The sequence below is a fragment of the Lepidochelys kempii genome, chromosome 22, assembly GCF_965140265.1.
Source record: "Lepidochelys kempii isolate rLepKem1 chromosome 22, rLepKem1.hap2, whole genome shotgun sequence".
Lineage (NCBI taxonomy): Eukaryota > Metazoa > Chordata > Testudines > Cheloniidae > Lepidochelys > Lepidochelys kempii.
The window spans coordinates 18,513,243-18,529,805 of NC_133277.1; the positions used below are offsets into that span (position 1 = coordinate 18,513,243).

At 52.8% G+C, this 16,563-nt stretch overlaps 1 protein-coding gene across 5 annotated transcripts in view; it reads right to left on the reverse strand.

The window, feature by feature from the left end:
* The window catches only part of DSCAML1 (DS cell adhesion molecule like 1), a 348,185-nt gene that overhangs the window by 150,573 nt on the left and 181,049 nt on the right, over positions 1 to 16,563 (reverse strand). For 2 of the 5 annotated variants that reach the window (XM_073321084.1, XM_073321086.1), the window contains exons 6-11: positions 13,985 to 14,260; positions 12,432 to 12,728; positions 8,441 to 8,713; positions 2,280 to 2,558; positions 1,812 to 1,931; positions 594 to 770 (exon numbers count right to left, since the gene is read on the reverse strand). In XM_073321084.1, coding sequence (XP_073177185.1) covers positions 594 to 770; positions 1,812 to 1,931; positions 2,280 to 2,558; positions 8,441 to 8,713; positions 12,432 to 12,728; positions 13,985 to 14,260 — 1,422 coding nt within the window. Of the gene's footprint in view, positions 1 to 593; positions 771 to 1,811; positions 1,932 to 2,279; positions 2,559 to 8,440; positions 8,714 to 10,717; positions 10,751 to 12,431; positions 12,729 to 13,984; positions 14,261 to 16,563 lie in introns of those variants that run through there. The other 3 variants (XM_073321085.1, XM_073321087.1, XM_073321089.1) reach the window with 3 other exon arrangements.

Genomic DNA, 16,563 nt, shown 5'->3' on the forward strand with positions numbered 1-16,563 from the left:
ATCAAACACATTTGAAATTTCGATGACTTTCTTTGTCAAAATTTCCCACAACTGGAAGAGTTTTCTGTGAAAATCGAATAACCTGACAGACAACCTCCAAGGCCAGCGTACATGCAATGTCCTACAGGGAAGCAGCAGGAGCCATGGTCTGTGCATTCCATGAAGACCCTCTAGCCGGTTTCCCCAGCTCACTAGGTTTTACCACACACACCTCTCCAACGCCTGGTGTCTTTGTTCTCTCTCTCTGGCGTTTCTAGGGACTCTGCATTCCAATTTCCTGAGCTCACTGGCACCCCAGCTTTCCTGGCACCCCAGTCGCATCCCAACCCCCAGCATGCTCCACAAGTAACTGACCCTGTCTCTTCCCCACCGTGCTGCTGTCCTTTCCCCACAAACGCACATTTGCTCTCTCCCTCCAAACATTGCAGGCCACCCAGAGTAGGGGGCATGTCGAACACTGGGTCTGTTCCCTGCTTCCTCTCTTCTTTCCTCTCTGCATCCCATTTGCTGGGTGACTTCTCCCCTCTGCCCCCAGCTGGTTCTCCCCTGCTCTCCCCACCTCGGACTCGCTGTGAAATGGCTGAGCTACTTACTCTTGACAGTGAGGAACATGGACTTGCTGATATCCGTCCCCACACCGTTGCTGGCCTGGCAAAGGTAATAGCCAATGTCCTCCTCCAGCACATGACGAATAAGCAGCGAGCTGTTGGGAAGGATTTGAATGCGGCCCGTGAGGGGCACAGGATGGTACTGCTGGGGGTTCCCGCTTCCTAGGAGGAGACACAAAGAAACAATCCTGAGAGGACACAGCTAAGGCAGAGGTGGTTTAGGGGCGCCTGAGGCTGCTATTGTCTGTTGCTTTTAAATGTCCCCCAGATTCCTAACGCCTCCCTCTCAGCCTGCCCTGACCTCCCTCTACCCAGAGAAGTTCAAGAGAAAAGACAGCCGCCATTCCTGGGAGAGTCCCATAGAAAGCGTGAGCTCCTGGCTGGGTCTGCACACTCAGCTGCCTGCCGCACACAGGGCTCAGAACCCGGCTCGCACCAGCGTCCAAATGGCAAGCAGATAAAAGATGTAGGTCATCAGCAAAAGTGGCACCAGACTGGCTTCACCTCCCTCCACAGCACAGAAGAAGGGGAAAACAGCCATGCCTGCTGGGGAGAGGGAGAGACTTAAATGTGTCAAGCTTCACAATGGCACCCCCAGAACGGCACCCAAGCGCCAGCACGTCAGCAGCAGCTGCGGTAGAGGAGTGAACTTCCGGGCCGAACAGGCTGAAAAGCCCCACGCCAGGTCTGGTTACAAGACGCTGACCTGCGCTGGGATTTTACAAACAGCAGAGCTCTCTCCCATGCGCCCTTGCGGATGGGCCCAGAGGGCGGAGCAGCATCTGGAGAATACTGTGCCAGAGAGAAGGAGGGGCTGCAGCCCATGAGGGCCAGTGGAGAAGAGGTTTGCTATCTCCTTTCTAAAATGCCTGGCCAGTCTCCTCAGCTCTCCTCTGGAACGGGCTCAGAGGCTGGTGCAAGGAGGAACACACACATGCAGTCACTAGCAGTGCAGGTGGGATCCGAGTGAGCTATAATCCCAGCGAAGCAATATCACATACTGTCTAGCACCGCCTTGCTAAGGCAACTACCAGATCGTGACTAGCGTGGAGGAGAGACCCTGTAAGGGAGAGGGGCGGCCACGGCTGCCATGGGCCTTTTCACCCCTCAAGCACGTCCTTCGCCCAGGCAGAGCAGCTGCCACGAACGGGCCATTCCCCGAGCCAGCCGTCACATGCGTGAGACATGGTCGCTCACACCTACCTTTTGCATGCTTCCACATGACCTTGGGAGGGGGATACCCATCCACAGAGCAGTTCAACACCCCCGCTTTGCCATAGATGCCATCCTGGTTGTTGGGCTGGACCACGAAACGAGGCGGCACTGGGGAAAGTTAAAGAACAGCACGGTCACCATGGCTCTTGGCGGGCTCATCCCGCTGATTCAGCGGCACAGGCCTCCTGCCCGCACTGCTGCAGTCTCACCAGTGCGGTCCCGGTCCCGCTGCCTCATTTCCAACCCCACCTGCAGCGCTCTCTTCTCTCCCATCCACGCCTCTGAACGTCTCTCCTCCTGCCATGCTCTACCTCCGTCTCTCTCACCCCCAAAGAGGGCACAGGCTGCTTTGGATTGCAAGCGCCCAAACCACAGAGAGGACGCCGGTCTTGGCTCAGAGGACAGGACGACGAGCGCCCAGCCACGCCCGCCCCCTGGGGCTGCCCAGGCTCTCACCTCGCACGATCAGCTGCCGCTCGCGGCTGACGGTGGCGGCAGCGTTGCTGGCGATGCACGTGTAGTTGCCGTTGTGCTTGAGGGAGACGCTGGAGATCTGCAGGGAGCTCATGAACTCTTTGCTCTCGATAGTGACCCCCGAGCCAGAGATGATCACCTGCCCATCCTTCCGCCAAGTGATGCGGATGGGCATGTCCCCCGAGGAGACCACGCAGGGGATGTAGAGGAGCTGGCCAATCGAGGCCGGTGGGAACTCAAAGGGCTGGATCAGGGGAGGGACTGGCAAGGCAAGGAGCAAAACAGTGAGGAGCCTGGTTTGGAAGAAGGACCCAGAATCATTTAAAAATTAAGCCTGAAGTCACTGGGGCAAATTCAGCCCTGAGGGGTGTAGACCCAACTCCTATGGCTTCCAAGGAGCTGCTGCGCCCACTCACACTGTGGGGAACTGAACCCAGCACCCTCCTTGTGGCCACACAGTGTTCCCTGTGGCCCCACTAACAGTGGGTGTTATCAGTACCATTATGCCGACCCACCGTGCCACACCAGGGCAATTTAACACGCCTTTAAGGGGGCACCTGGCCACAAGTTGAGTGGCTCTGTGCAATGAGTGATGTTGTGTCTCATGGCGACATCTGTGACACAAATCTACTGTCACGTCAGCCAAGATGGCCCTCACTGCTGGAAACACGGAGGTTTTTATTCCAACACTTAACGCTCTCAGCAGAGCCCTCTGTGGTGCTCTGGGAGCAGATACGGGCCGGAGAACCTCTTTCCGACGGGACTAGGACGCTCCATTAGCTCAGCTGCAGAGGAAGGACGCCAGAAGCTGGAGCCATGGAGCCAGCAGTGCCTGTTTTCCATAATTAATGAACAATTAATTGTGTATGCTCTGCAGTCTATTGCAGAGGGGAGGAGGGCTTGGGCATCCGTGCACTGCTCTCTCCCAACACACCTCACAGGCCTCTTTAAACACCAACAAAACAACACAGCCCCAGCAAGAATTCGGCAGAAGAACCTCCCATGTTCCAACTCTCCTTGACGACAGCCGGCTCTTGAAGGGTTTTCTATATTCTGCATTAACTTCTTGATGTTGGGACAACTACAAATTCTTCTCTCTCTGGAGCGCCCGTGTGTTCAGCAAGAGCACACCCTAGCTACGGCAGCTCAGGAAAGCTCACAAGTGCACGAGTCCTTTTACTCCACAGACCTGGGTTTCAGAGCCTGGTAATTCACAAGTGGAGTAAGTGCATGTGTGGGTCTCACCCCAGACTCCTCGTCATTTTAGCACAGTGGTGCCAGAGCCCCCGGGTTGGAATGAACTGGGCCGGGGAGTGCAGTTCAGGCCTGAAGCGACGCAGCAGGGCTGGGAGAGTCACTGAACTGGGTCACACGGCAGTGTTCAGGGTTTCCTTCACAGAGAAAGCTTGTCTAAGTGTAAGCCCAGTCCAGACTTGGCTCTGAGTATCGCTATTTAAATCACGAGCACCAAATCCACACAAAACTAGGTTAAAAGGAGATAGAGGTTTCGTCTGCTGCCTGGAATAGTGAGCACAGCTGTTAGAGTGGATCCCAGGGGGGAGGATGCTCTGACAGTAATGTCAGAGGAGACAAAGAGACCACTAAGGAGAAGAGGTCCCAATGGTGACAGCTGATGGCTTCCGTAGCTGTAAGAAACAGGACGGGTTCAGGGCTCCATGTCTCCCAGAAACTGCAAGAACTTGGATGAGCAACAAGGCTGGGCCACGAAAGAGACAGGGATTCTAAACTAAATAGCACTAACGAAATCTGAGCAGGATTTTGGGGCTGGAATGTAAAACTGTTGGAGCCTAAAACTGACACTCCATGGAGAGCGTGGAGATCATTGCACTCCAAGAGACTACAGCCAAAACAGATTTTCATGTAACTGCTGACACAGAATGGGGAGGACACGGGGGTGGGGAATTTCCATCACTCCAAGTGGAAGGACTCTCTCATGCTCACCTCCTCTGGATCACAAGAAGCTGCTGACCTCAGGGGGGCACTAAGACATTGTCACTTGGGCGGAGACAAGCTGAGCTGAACCCACTGCTTTTCATTTTCCAATTGTTTCCCAAGGTTGTCTTGTCTCTCTTCTTTTCTAGTATGCCCCTAATTAGCACAATACAGGGCCCATTCACTCACCCCTGGACTGGGCTGCATGCAGAGGGTCCATCTCCTCAGCCCTTGCCCTGAGGTGAGAGGGTTACATTTGTAATCAGGACTTTGGATCAGCGCCCCTTTGGCTCCCTCTCCACTAAAGCGGGGATCAAGCCCCCCAGCTCAGGGACACAGACTTGCAGTAGCCGGGCTCCAGTTAGCGAGCTGAAAATAGCAGTGTGGATGTTCTGGCTTGGGCTGGAGCTGGGGTTCTGACGCCTACAGTGTCCATCTCAGCCCAAGCCAGAACGTCCACACTGCTATTTTCAGCTCGCTAACTGGAGCCCTGCCAGCTCACGTCTGTCTGCCCGAGGTGGGAGGCTCATTCCCAGCTACAGTGTAGACACACCCTTAGTTTCAGCCCAGTCTAGGCAGCACTACTGACAGAACCGGATCCCGGGGCGATGAGCCCTGGTCCCACACCCTCAGCTTGGCCTGGAGGTCAATACGAGGTGACGCTGTAGGAACATGGGTAACGCAGCCGTCCCCCAAACCATTACTGCTCCCCACTCCACTGCATGCCCCCTAGTCATACCACTGCAGGGAGCAGCCAGAGAAAGCAGCTCAGAGTCCTTCCTGTCCCAAGCAATTCCCCATTCATGCCGCTCCTGGGGAGAGCTCTATGCTGAGCACACCCACAGCATCAGCTCAAAAGTGACTAGCCCCCAAAGAGGGAAAAGCAGCCGGAGACTTAAAAACAGGACTAAGATTTTAAAAAACTAGCATAACACGCTAGGCACAGGGGCAAGGGGTGCTGTAAAGCCTGTATCATCACTTGCTTCGGAAGACTTGCAGAACTCCCTTGTGGCACGTAATGTGGTCACCCGGCGACTGTAGCAATAAAAGCTTTTCAGCTTTCCATGCCATCGCATAGCCTCTATGCGCATACCATTATATTTATTGACTCCGGTCTTTGGAGCAGCTCGGATTGTATTCCAGGGCATTTTCAATTTTTTTCCATGGGTCTTTTATCTGATGGCCAATAAATATATAAATAAATAAACGACATCTAAATTCTGGTATAAATTCTAACCAGCCGTGCTGCAGATGAAATAAACCTGTCTCCCTTCCAATCGGAATGGCCCTGTCAGCCAGACCAGAGAACATTTAAATCAGCTCAACTTTCTACAACTGCCACCAACTGCTGATCAAGACAGTAAATCCAGGCTCAGAAGGGTTTGCATATCAATGGGAGCCCAGAATATGCGGGTCTGCAGCTCATCTTCAGCAGACTTACATTCTCGAATGGCACCTTCTCGAGATTGAGAAGAGTTGAATTATGTTATGTTTCATGCGCACACACCCACGTAGGCCCGCTCTCGCTCTCTCACACACACACACATTGAAATAAAGAAAAATTGCACTGCTCACGAACAAAAACGTAACACTGCCTCATGCAGCTGGAGAAGGGAGAGGTGGGAAAGGCTTATGGGCCAACGAAGGGCTGTCCCTGCTGAAATTTTTTCCTAGTGCTTTGGCCAACATAGTTCTCAAAGTGTCTCAGGGGAGGAGACTCCTGCCGCCTGCCGTTGCAGGCTGAGTTCTTTTGCTGGGAGGCTCCGTTCCTTGATGCAGCCACATGTTGGAGAGACACCCAGGGCATTCTCCGCTGCAGTCTCCAGGTACTCCCTGTATGCCCACCCCTTTCGCACCAAAACTCCATGACAGTTTTTGGACATTTTGTCCCGAGCTTTAGCACCTGCACTAGACTATGCAGGTGTATAGGACATTGTTGAGATTGTTATCCCTGAGTGAAGAAGGAGAGATTTAGGGTTTGGTGCAAACTCAGGATTTCACATGGTTTTCTCAGAAAGCATGATGGTTTCAGTCCAAGTTTGGCTTTGTTTACTGTAAACCTGTACTGACAATCCACAAGGGTCAGCTCTCCCCATAGGAGCCCAATGAGTTTTGTAAAACTCAAACCAGCAATAAAATCTCAGATGAACTGTAGTATGACGTGTAAGGTACAGAAGGGATTCGTGACAAGAAGAAGAAGAAATGCAAATGTCCTCTCCCTCTTCCCAGCTCTCCTACTACTCATTTCACACAAACATCAAGGGCTCCCAAACATAGGGACAACAAGTGTCTTATTGCCACACTCCCAAACTGTCCACCCTGAGCCTACCGCACAAGGAACTCACCCAAGGTATCCTCACTTGGAATCCCCCTGAACTCTGCATGACCAGTTGCCAGGATGCCTGGCCACACATTAACTTTAGTGCACTAGCAAGTGCTGCTGAATGCACTGTGTCCTCTTGAGAGCTTGTGTTCATAGAATATCAGGGTTGGAAGGGACCTCAGGAGATCATCTAGTCCAACCCCCTGCTCAAAGCAGGACCAATCCCCAATTTTTGCCCCAGATCCCTAAATGTCCCCCTCAAGGATTGAACTCACACCCCTGGGTTTAGCAGGCCAATGCTCAAATCAGGGGTGGTGGCTTCCAAAATAAAAAAGCTCCTGCCAACAAAGATACCCAGCGCAGTTACCAACCCTGTAGGGCTCCCGATGACAGAGAAGGCCTTTCTGAAGATCTCTGATGCATGCCATCTACAGAACACAGCTTCCTCCATGTTCCTTTTGCAAAGCCTTGGAGGAGAGTACGAGCTAATCAAGTGGCAGAATTCATAATCAGCATGGATGCATGCTCCTGCTAACCCAATTCCAAATGAGGCTATGAAGGATGGGGCATCAGAACAAAACCCACTGCAGAACTCAAGGGCATTCCAGAAATACTCGGCTCCGCGAGACGGAGAGAAAGAACTGCCCTTCTTCTCCCCTGCTGTGGCTGTGTTTGTCGAAATGATTTACTGCACCCACCGAGCTGGCGACAGGCTGAGGAGCCCCGACAACCCTGAGGATGGAAGATACTGTAGCATCACACGCTCATAACACAATCTCAGCAAGTCACTGGAATGGAATGCATCAGATTCAATTCATTAGGACTGATAGCTCCCTGAATGGGGCTGAATAATTGATGGGCTGTTGAAGCTTTTAAGATGTTCTGTCCGCTCGGAAGACTGAGTGTATTATTTTTTTAAAAGCTAACACACACAGCAAAACCTCAATGAAGGTGATCTGAGCAAAGGTTAGATGTTTTAATACTTTGTGTTTACACTGTAAATTCTTGCTCCATTGCCCGTAATGGGAAATGGATACACTATGGAGAGGGGCAGCAGAGGGAGCGGCAGGTCCAGGCAGTTATTCAGCAGTAACTGAACTAATTCACTGGGGCTTCAGCAGCTAACCCAGAGCAATGGGAATTGATCTTGGACCCATGTAACGTTTGCAATGCAAGGCCACCGTCTGGCCGAAGAGCCCAGGGTGCATCCAATGGAGCGAGACGCGTCCCTGCTTGGCTTATCCATCTTCATCCCACAGCAGCAACTTGCTCACAATTATTCGAGTGCAACCTCTGCTCTGCCAGGGCCCGCAAATGTGCGGCCCATGGTAAAGTTGTTGTCCACGTGCAACTGAGCACTGGGAGCCATTGGTGCCCCGGGGCTGTGGGTGGGAGGCAGACGAGTCAGTGCAGCCGAAACGCCCAGAAGAGCATGGAAGGGGAGAGGTGCCGCATGCAGCGGGACAGGCAATTGGCAAAGGCTTCTGCAACAAACATCTTGCAGGCAGGAGAACGGGGATTTTCCAGCAGCGTTCCTGACGGTTACCCTTTCTCCCCTCCCCACAGCTGGGCTCCCCCAGACCAAACGAGGCTGAGGTGACTGTGCTCTTCAGTTACGACTCACCTACGTCCCTCTTGGTAAAACCCAGGCATGGTGGGATAGCTCTGACTTTGGTGTGCGTGCGTGAAAGAGAGAGAGAAAATGCCAAAAGGACAATGCTGAAATCAGCCAGCTGGGCTGCTGAAAGTCCCTGAAAGTCCCCTGCAACTAACACATGAGAGACTCCAAGAACTGGAAGGACACCAGGGTAGGAGAGCGAGTCCCCTGCTAAAGCCAGGGGCCGCTTTAGCACGCCCATCCTCCTACCTTTCACGGTAACATGGACGCTCTGGCTGATAGAGAGCTGCGGCTGGATCAGGACGCTGCAGAGATACTCCCCTTCATCCATGCCCTTCTGCACATCCATCAGCTTAAGGGTCCCGTTCTCAAAGACCACCTGGCGGTGGTTATCTGGCAGCAGCAAGGCATCCTTGTACCACTTGATGGAATAGTATGGATACCCGATCACCCTGCAGTTGATGAAGGTATCCCTACCCGCCACTGCTGTTATATTCTTCATGGCTCGGATACTCGGGGGACCTACATTGTGGGAAGGAGGAAAGAGGCAGGCTAGGTTAATTCCGAAGAGCAATTTGTTTGCACACAGATCTGTTGCTATTTCAGAGCACATTTCATAGGCAAGATAAAGACTTAGGGTTTGCTCACGTTTGGGAGGGGGGAGGCAACAGCTCAAATATGGGTGAGCTCCCCACATCCTGCACGCACTCAGAAATTGCAGAGCCAGCTTTTGACAAACTTTGGCCTCAGAGTCACTTGTGCACAAAGGGTGGGATATTCCAAAGCGCCACCGCAGCGCAGGAGAACGTGCCCCCACTGAAAGTCGCTGGGCCGTGTGCTCCAGAACCACTTAGGTGCTTTTTAAAATCACAGCCAAATTGTGTGGGTGTCACTTCCACGCTCAGCTGTGAAAGTTCTGTCCACGGGGCACTCTCTGCATACCTCTGAAAGCACCCCCGGTAATGCTAGGGACAGCGCGGCTTTGCTGACGAGGCTGTATGTTTCTGTGCTGCTTCCCTAAGCTCCAATCAGCTTCTAACACACTCACAGCTGCCCTGCATGCCTCTTTAAAAAGGAACATGCCAGGTGCAGGACCTCACACCGCCAATCTCAACTGCAAACTATTTTACCTCCACTTTAAAATCAGCCTGCCTGAGCCTCCAGCAAGGGATCCATGTTTTGCTGAAAAGGCACTGTTTAGCAGTTTCTCTCTGGCTTTCAGGCTCGTTTATGGATCAGGAGAACACAACACTTGAGTATTTCAACACCATGTGTCTTAGATCAACAATCATATTGTTCTCCTGGTTGTCTGCTGTTGCCCAAACGAAACAGCAAACTAATACTCCACCTACAGTGTAAAGATCAACTATATCTTGGATCCCAGCCTGAGGCGAACCGCAGAACTCCGAGTTAATCAGGTATGCAGGACACTCTTACTGAAGATGCATTTCCTTGGCATGTAAAACAAACGCATTCAAAAGCAGTTTGCTGCTTTCACTTTTTAATGCTTTTCCTATCTCTCCTACCCACTCTCTCCAAAAGTTACTGAAAAGGGATTTCACAATTGGGGGAGTTTTTTCTGGAATCTCTGAAAATAAGATGAAATTGGGCCTTGAGGGAGGCAGAAGTGGGGGAAGGTGCTTTGGTGATGTTTTCAGCTGCCTCATGTTCTGTAAAGCCACCACTTCTAATGCTCCAAAGCAGTTGGGAAATAATATAAAAAATGGATTTAAAAACGCTCTTTCTGCCAGCCCTCACTCTGGGGTGTCGATGGGATACAACTTCAAAAACAGAGAGTCCATCAGAAAAGAAAACACCCAGCAAAGAAAAAAGCATCTTATAAGAAGCATCAGCCACAAAGTTCTCCCCTGAGCACTGAAGGGGAAAAGGGCTGCACACCCCCAGACAGTTCTGGGAGTGTAGTGGAAACAGTCCAGGCAAACCTAGAGCTACCAACCCTTCCTGCCTCTATCTTGAATCAAATTCAGCACTGGTAGCTTCAGACCCAGCTAACTCACATAAGGCAGCCATTACTCAAGAACACACACCCATGCATTATACTGGCCGTGGAACACTGGCTTCTTACCAGCAGAAAAGAAAGGGTGTGGGTGGGTGTGTAAAAGTGGGAGTAAATTTGACAGAGGACTTGGAAAAGTTTTAAAAACTTGCTCCTGATGAACAGCCCCTTGGCCCTGTCAGAGAGATGTGCATGTACCCAGACTAAGGAACCCTGCATTCTAATCTAGGGATCTGTCGTTAAAGAACAAAAAAAAGTTCAACAACAAACTTTGCTAGTGGTTCCCATTGCTAAGCGATGAACTTGCTGCAGATTTAGTGATCAATGGCAGCCAAAGCCCAGCTTCACTGGACTTCCAGACAAACACCATCACAAACCGGAGACACAGATGAACACGGCCATTCAAACTTGCTTCTGGTAGATAAAATAATGTTATTTTTGGCTTTGTCTAGTTCATACCTATACAATCGGAAGCTTTAACTGTTAACGGTCACCGGCTAATACTGTACCTTGTGTCTTAGAATTTTGCCCACCAGAAGTCCCTGTAATGCAAAGAACAGCATGCTCCAACCATAACAAGAGGAATGATTAACAGCACAATGGATTTTAGCAGACAAAGAAAATACAGCTATGACAAATCAAAGAGAAAATTCAGCTCATTTGTCATGATTTAACAAATTGGCTCGCCATCGGGTTTAATCACACTCCAATGCCTAGGGGCAGTTAGTGCTGGGAAGGAAGGACAGAGTCAGAGTTATGAGGTGGACAGGTCAGAGGTGAGGCAGGGCCCCAAGGCACTGTGCAGTTAAAACAAGTAGGGAAAAGTTAGGCTGAGGCCTTGCAGGGCACATTCCCGCTGCCCATCACAACTGCTCACCCTCTGGGATCAGCTGGAGCCACTCTCTGGGGGAACAGACATATTTACCAGCTGCACTTTGATCAACAGGAGGAGAGCAGAGTGGGTGCGTGCACTAGCTCTCATCTCCAGGGAGCTGGACTCCAAATCCTCCCAGGGCTGTAGTGGGAATTAAATTGGCGGCTCCTCCCAAAGGCAACGGTTGGTGAAGTTGGCAATATCTGCTCAGAAACCAATGACTGGTGTTGCTGGGGGTGCTGCAGAGGACACTGCAGGTTAGGCCCAAGATGCGTTAGGTTTAGAAGGGAGGAGAAGAGGGATTTCTCCCCACTGCCCAGATTGAAATAGTAGGAGGTGGAGCAGATCAGGGCTGAGTTACACTGGCAAAGCTGGGGCCATGGGGCAGGCCTGGAATGGGGGGTGCTGCAGGTCAGAACTGCTGTGCATTGGCAGGGCGGGGCATATGATGCTTATAGTCTTCCTAACTTCTGGCAGCAAAAATCCTTCACTCTGATGAGCGTTAGCTTCTCCCACAACATTTGCAGAAAAAGAAATGGAAGGGACATGCAGCTTTAAGGTGGAAATTGCAATGAACTTCGCTGGCATGTGACAACCACCAGCTTTGGGGGGATCTGGATCTGCAGTTTGCCCCAATGTAGCCCTGGAACATAACCCCTGAGGAGCACGGAACCACATGGCACTGAGATGCAGGGGCTTTCCTCAGTCAGCACCTCTGCAGCACGGTGACCCTGACAACTCCCAAGGAATAGTGCGGAGCCACTCTCCGAGAGCTGGATCACGAGACATGGCTCTACTTTACAAACTGAGATGTTTGCCTCAATATGCTACAAAATGTTTCGAATGGGACAGCCGGCCACCTCGGGATGGCTAGCCAGTGCCAGACCGGGGCCCATCCAGCCCAGTCTCCTGTCTCCAACAACAGCCAGCACCAGATGCTTCAGAGGAGGGTGCAACCCATTCCCCACTGCTGAAGCTTGGCTTCGGGAGAGCAGCATGGGGGTTCACCACACTCCTCATGGATTTTAATCCTCTAACATAGCTGTAGATGTCCACAATAGCCACATAAACACCCGATTCTTCTGGGATTCCTGCTAAGATTTTGGCCTCAATATAATCTTGTGGCAACGAGTTCCGTAGGCTCCCCACGTCCTGCCTCACTTGATGAACCACAGGGAAGGTTTGTTCGATCAAGTGCATGCTGATGATTTGAAGCAACTTTAAAAGTACAGCAAGGGCAGTGGGGGAGCTGGGTGGAACGGCACAAAAGAAGAGAGATTCTACCAAAAAACAGAACAGAACAAAGCCCAGTATGAGTCCTATGCTGATATTTAAAAGTAGACAGGCACCTCTTACGTTTATTCGCGCTTGGTATTCGGCGCTGCCCACCGAGTTCCGCGCGACGCACCGGTACACCCCTCCGTCCTTGATCTGCGGGCTGGTCACGTTCATGTGGCTCACGGTGGTGCCGTCTGACATGGTGTACTGATTGGTGCGGTGCCCGTTGTCCCTCTGGATGGGCTCATCGTCCAGGGCCCAGGTGATGGTGGGTGGGGGAGCGCCTTTGGCAGCACACATCAGGGAGAACTGCTCGCCCGGGTTGACCACTTTCTCGCTGAAGGAGGAGACGATCCGGGGGGTCCCATCTAGGAGAGACACCCGGTGAGGGGCATGTTAGGGCTTCAGGCTGGGGCCCTCGCAAGCAGCTGCATTTAGGCACAAGCTTGACGGCGGGTTTTAAACACGACTTAGACTGTCAGTTCTCTGGGGGCAGGGGCATCCTGTTCTGTCTGTCCAGCGCCCAGCACAATGGGTTTCTGGTCCAGGGCTGTGGCTCCTAGTGCTTCCGCGACACAGATCAACAACAACAACGTACCTGACACGCCATGCTCCCTGGCCAGGGCCCCACCATGCCCAGCCTGCATGCCCCAGGGAGGAGGGCTGCGGCTTTCAGAGGGCTGGTGAGAACCAGGGGGACATTGGCTTAGTAGCATTTTTCAGATGAGACATAAAAGGGAGCATGAGAGGGGCAGGGACACAGGGCTCAGTCTGCACCCTGGCACATGCACTCGAGGGAACGACACTGCTTGGGAGGCAGAGGAGGGAGGATGCCTTTGGGGGGGATGGGCCCATACCCAAGGCCAGGGCACCACAATGAGCCCCATCTGGGCAGCTCCTCCTTTCCCCATCTAGTTACTGTCGCTTATTTTGCTTTCTTGGTACAGACCCTTCCTGCAGAGGACAGGGCCCAGCTGTGGTTCTCTCCCTGCAGTTACTACAGCAGGTTACACTAAAGTCCTGGCCACCTGTTATCAAAAGCACCCTAGGACCTTCACTAAGGGAGAGCAACTTCCTGACCACACCGTGTCTGATAACTACATTCTGCCTCACCCAGCTCCTCCTGCAGACGGGAATTCTTCTTCCCTTCCTTTCCTTTCCTGAAATACCGGGTAGTGTTGCTAGGTGCTGTTAAATAACTGTTGGTTCTGCCCCAGAGACGGCTGCATTTCAGTACAGGGTTGACCCCTACAACGCAGGGGCATTGCATGGCGTAGTTCAGTGAATTGTTGCGAAGCACCTTGGGAGTGTCCAAGCACTTGGGCAAAGCACGGGGAGCACTTGGCATCGCAGAATCTCACTTCCAGGAGCAAAAATGGGCAAACCTTGCAGCTGTGTGTGGACACAACTCTGGAGCCCACTGGCCAGTACACACACGCCTGGACACAGGCCAGGAAGCAGGGGAGTAGGGTCTAATTCAGGGGCAACAGTCTCCTCTCCTAGTGATGCTGTAAATCTCCCCTGCACTTGTTCTGCACACAGAGCTTCCATGGGTGGCAAAGGATGCTGGAGAGACCGTCTAATGACTCCCCTCCTCACGGTCACGCCCGAGAAGCCGACTCACCCTCCAGCGCAATGATGGAGAAGTCTTGCGCCGTTTGGGCTTTCCGGGTGGCGAAACACTGGTAGGCCCCAGAGTGGCTCTTCTGCGCGGCAGTGATGAGGAGGGTCTCGTTGCTAATCCCCCGGATGGAGATGTAGTCGTCCAGCACCACCAGGTCTGTGTTGCGGTACCAGCGGAGGGCGTACTCCGGCGAGCCGCTGAGGGCACAGGAGAGGATGACTGTGCTGCCAATGCCCGTCTTCAGCTTCTTTGGCGTGAGGCTCACGTGCAGAGGGTCTGTGCACGACAGGGTGAGAGGCAAAAGAAAAAACACTCAGGGCTCATGGCCTGGGGAAAGGATCTAGCGATCTCTCTCTCGGCACAGGAGGTGGAGGGCCCCAGGGGAACCTGACTGCACCAGCCGAGTTGCACCAGGGCGGAATCTGGCCCATCACACTGAGTGGCAGCGAGGTCTCCCTTCTACTCCCTGGGCTGCAGCAGGAGGATACCAGCAAACTGCTGTCGGGAACGCTGCAAGTGACCTGCTGCAGTGAGCACAGCAAGGCCTTGGCTTCACTAGGAATCAACAGGCGCTGGTGAGCTGGTTTTCAACAGGCGCTGGTGAGCACACGCTCAAATCCTAGTGAAGACAAGGCAATTTGTATTCGAACGTGTGTTTGCTGGCTGGGGTCAGGAGTCTGCCTCGACCAGCCAACTCCTGGGAAGGGCGGACCAGCTGGAGGCCCAGACCCTGCTCTTAAGCCTTTCCAGCAGCCGCTGAGTCAAGAGCAAGTGTTGATTTGGTGAGGGGAAAGGGGGCCTGCTGGAATCAGGAGCCTTACACAAAACCTACCCCTGATGGGGGCTAGATGGGGGGGGTTAGTGCAACTGCACCCCGCACTGCCAGGAGAAACCATCACAGTGCAGGGGGTAGGGCAAGGCTGGCGTGGCAGCTGGCACCAGCGAGGCTGGGAGATGGAGCACTCCTTGCACAGTGCACTCCGTGAGTCCCTTGATTAACGTGGTCTCTCTCCCGGGGAAGTATTAGCCTGACTGCACATGAAATGTCATTGCACAATAAGCCAGGTGTGTCCCTGACCTTCCTCAGAGTCTCCAGCAAGGGCCCCTCATCTTAATGTCACCCCCACACACGCTCCTCTGCGTGGTGCGGGCAACATGCCCAACAGCCAGGAGCGTGGAGGGCCAGGCAGTGCCTCCCCTGTGGATCGTTTTCACTCTGACTTCACAGGAGCTGGTGTGAAGAGGCTGGCTGCGTTTGGAAGCAGACATCATGGCGGGCTGACGTGTTAGGTGTGACAGGCCTGCTTTGAGCAGAGACTTCCCTGGAGCTGCTCACTGAGCATGCTGCTGCTTTGGGTGGAGCCTCCCCTTCCGATCCAGCCCCATGCACGCCCGCCTGGGCATGTCGGGATTTTAGCCCCTCCACAAACACGCAGAACATGCTGAGCGTCGCTGCGGGAGCTGGGGCAAACATGCCCCCCATCCCCAGGGGCATGCTGCACATCTGGGTTACTGGGGACCAAGAAGATCCCCAGGAACAAAGCCTGCAATAAATATATGTCCTCCCCAGACAGAATTTACTGTTTGGCTGGAGTTTATTAAACATAAAATCAAACAAAACACAACATGCAGGCCCCTAATATAAAACTAACACTAATAACCCAACCAGTCACACAACGTAGTGCTCTGGTTTTCCACCAGTCCCGGTCTGTTCTCTCCATTAAAATGGTAAATCCGGGGATCTCTGAGATATTTTGCTGTGATATAAATAAACAAACTTCTTTCAAATGCTCTGCGCTCTACGTGTAACAAGGCACTGTGCTCCGGCACGCAGCACAGGGATGTCCCCGAGCCTTCAATGTACCAGGCACTGTACGATGGCCGGGGCCAAGAAGGCGATTTCATTTTGATCACCCATCCACCTCATGCAATTCTGGAACAGGGACCAGCAATAGCCAGGCTAGAATCCCTCAGAACCACCTGCCCCATGCAAACGAACAGCCCTGGGATGACCTCAGGCATGTCTCCAGATTCCTGGCCAGAACTTTGGAACAACCCAAGAGGGGGCTGCCCCCAGACAATCCACCCCAGGTTAACAGAGGGCCAAGGAGTGCCGGGCCAGGACTTTGGGAGGTTAGAGAGGATGCCCCCCACTATGGCATGATCAATGAAATCCAGAGCTGCGCACCTCACTATTGCTAATGTTTAAGGAGAAGACAGTAAAATGGGCCATAACTTTAACACACAGAACATAACCCAGGGCATATAAAACCCATGCAGGCCAAGGCATCAGGGCAACAAGCCTGACATGCAAGGGAGAAGAGAAATCAAAACTCGGTTGCAGCACTGGGCTATCCGGCAGCAGTCACGATTCCCCTTTAACACCCACTGTGGCTGACTGTTCAGGCTCTGGGGAGTAGGTCCAGGTAGGCCCTTTCTGATCTGAGCAAAGATGGGCCTGAACCATGGACCTCAGATCCAGACTGGAATCCCACTTGACCCAAAGTCTGGAAGGGGGAGGGGTGGGATCCACCCTCTTGGCCCACGCCCAGCTCCAATATTAATAAAATGAGATGAAC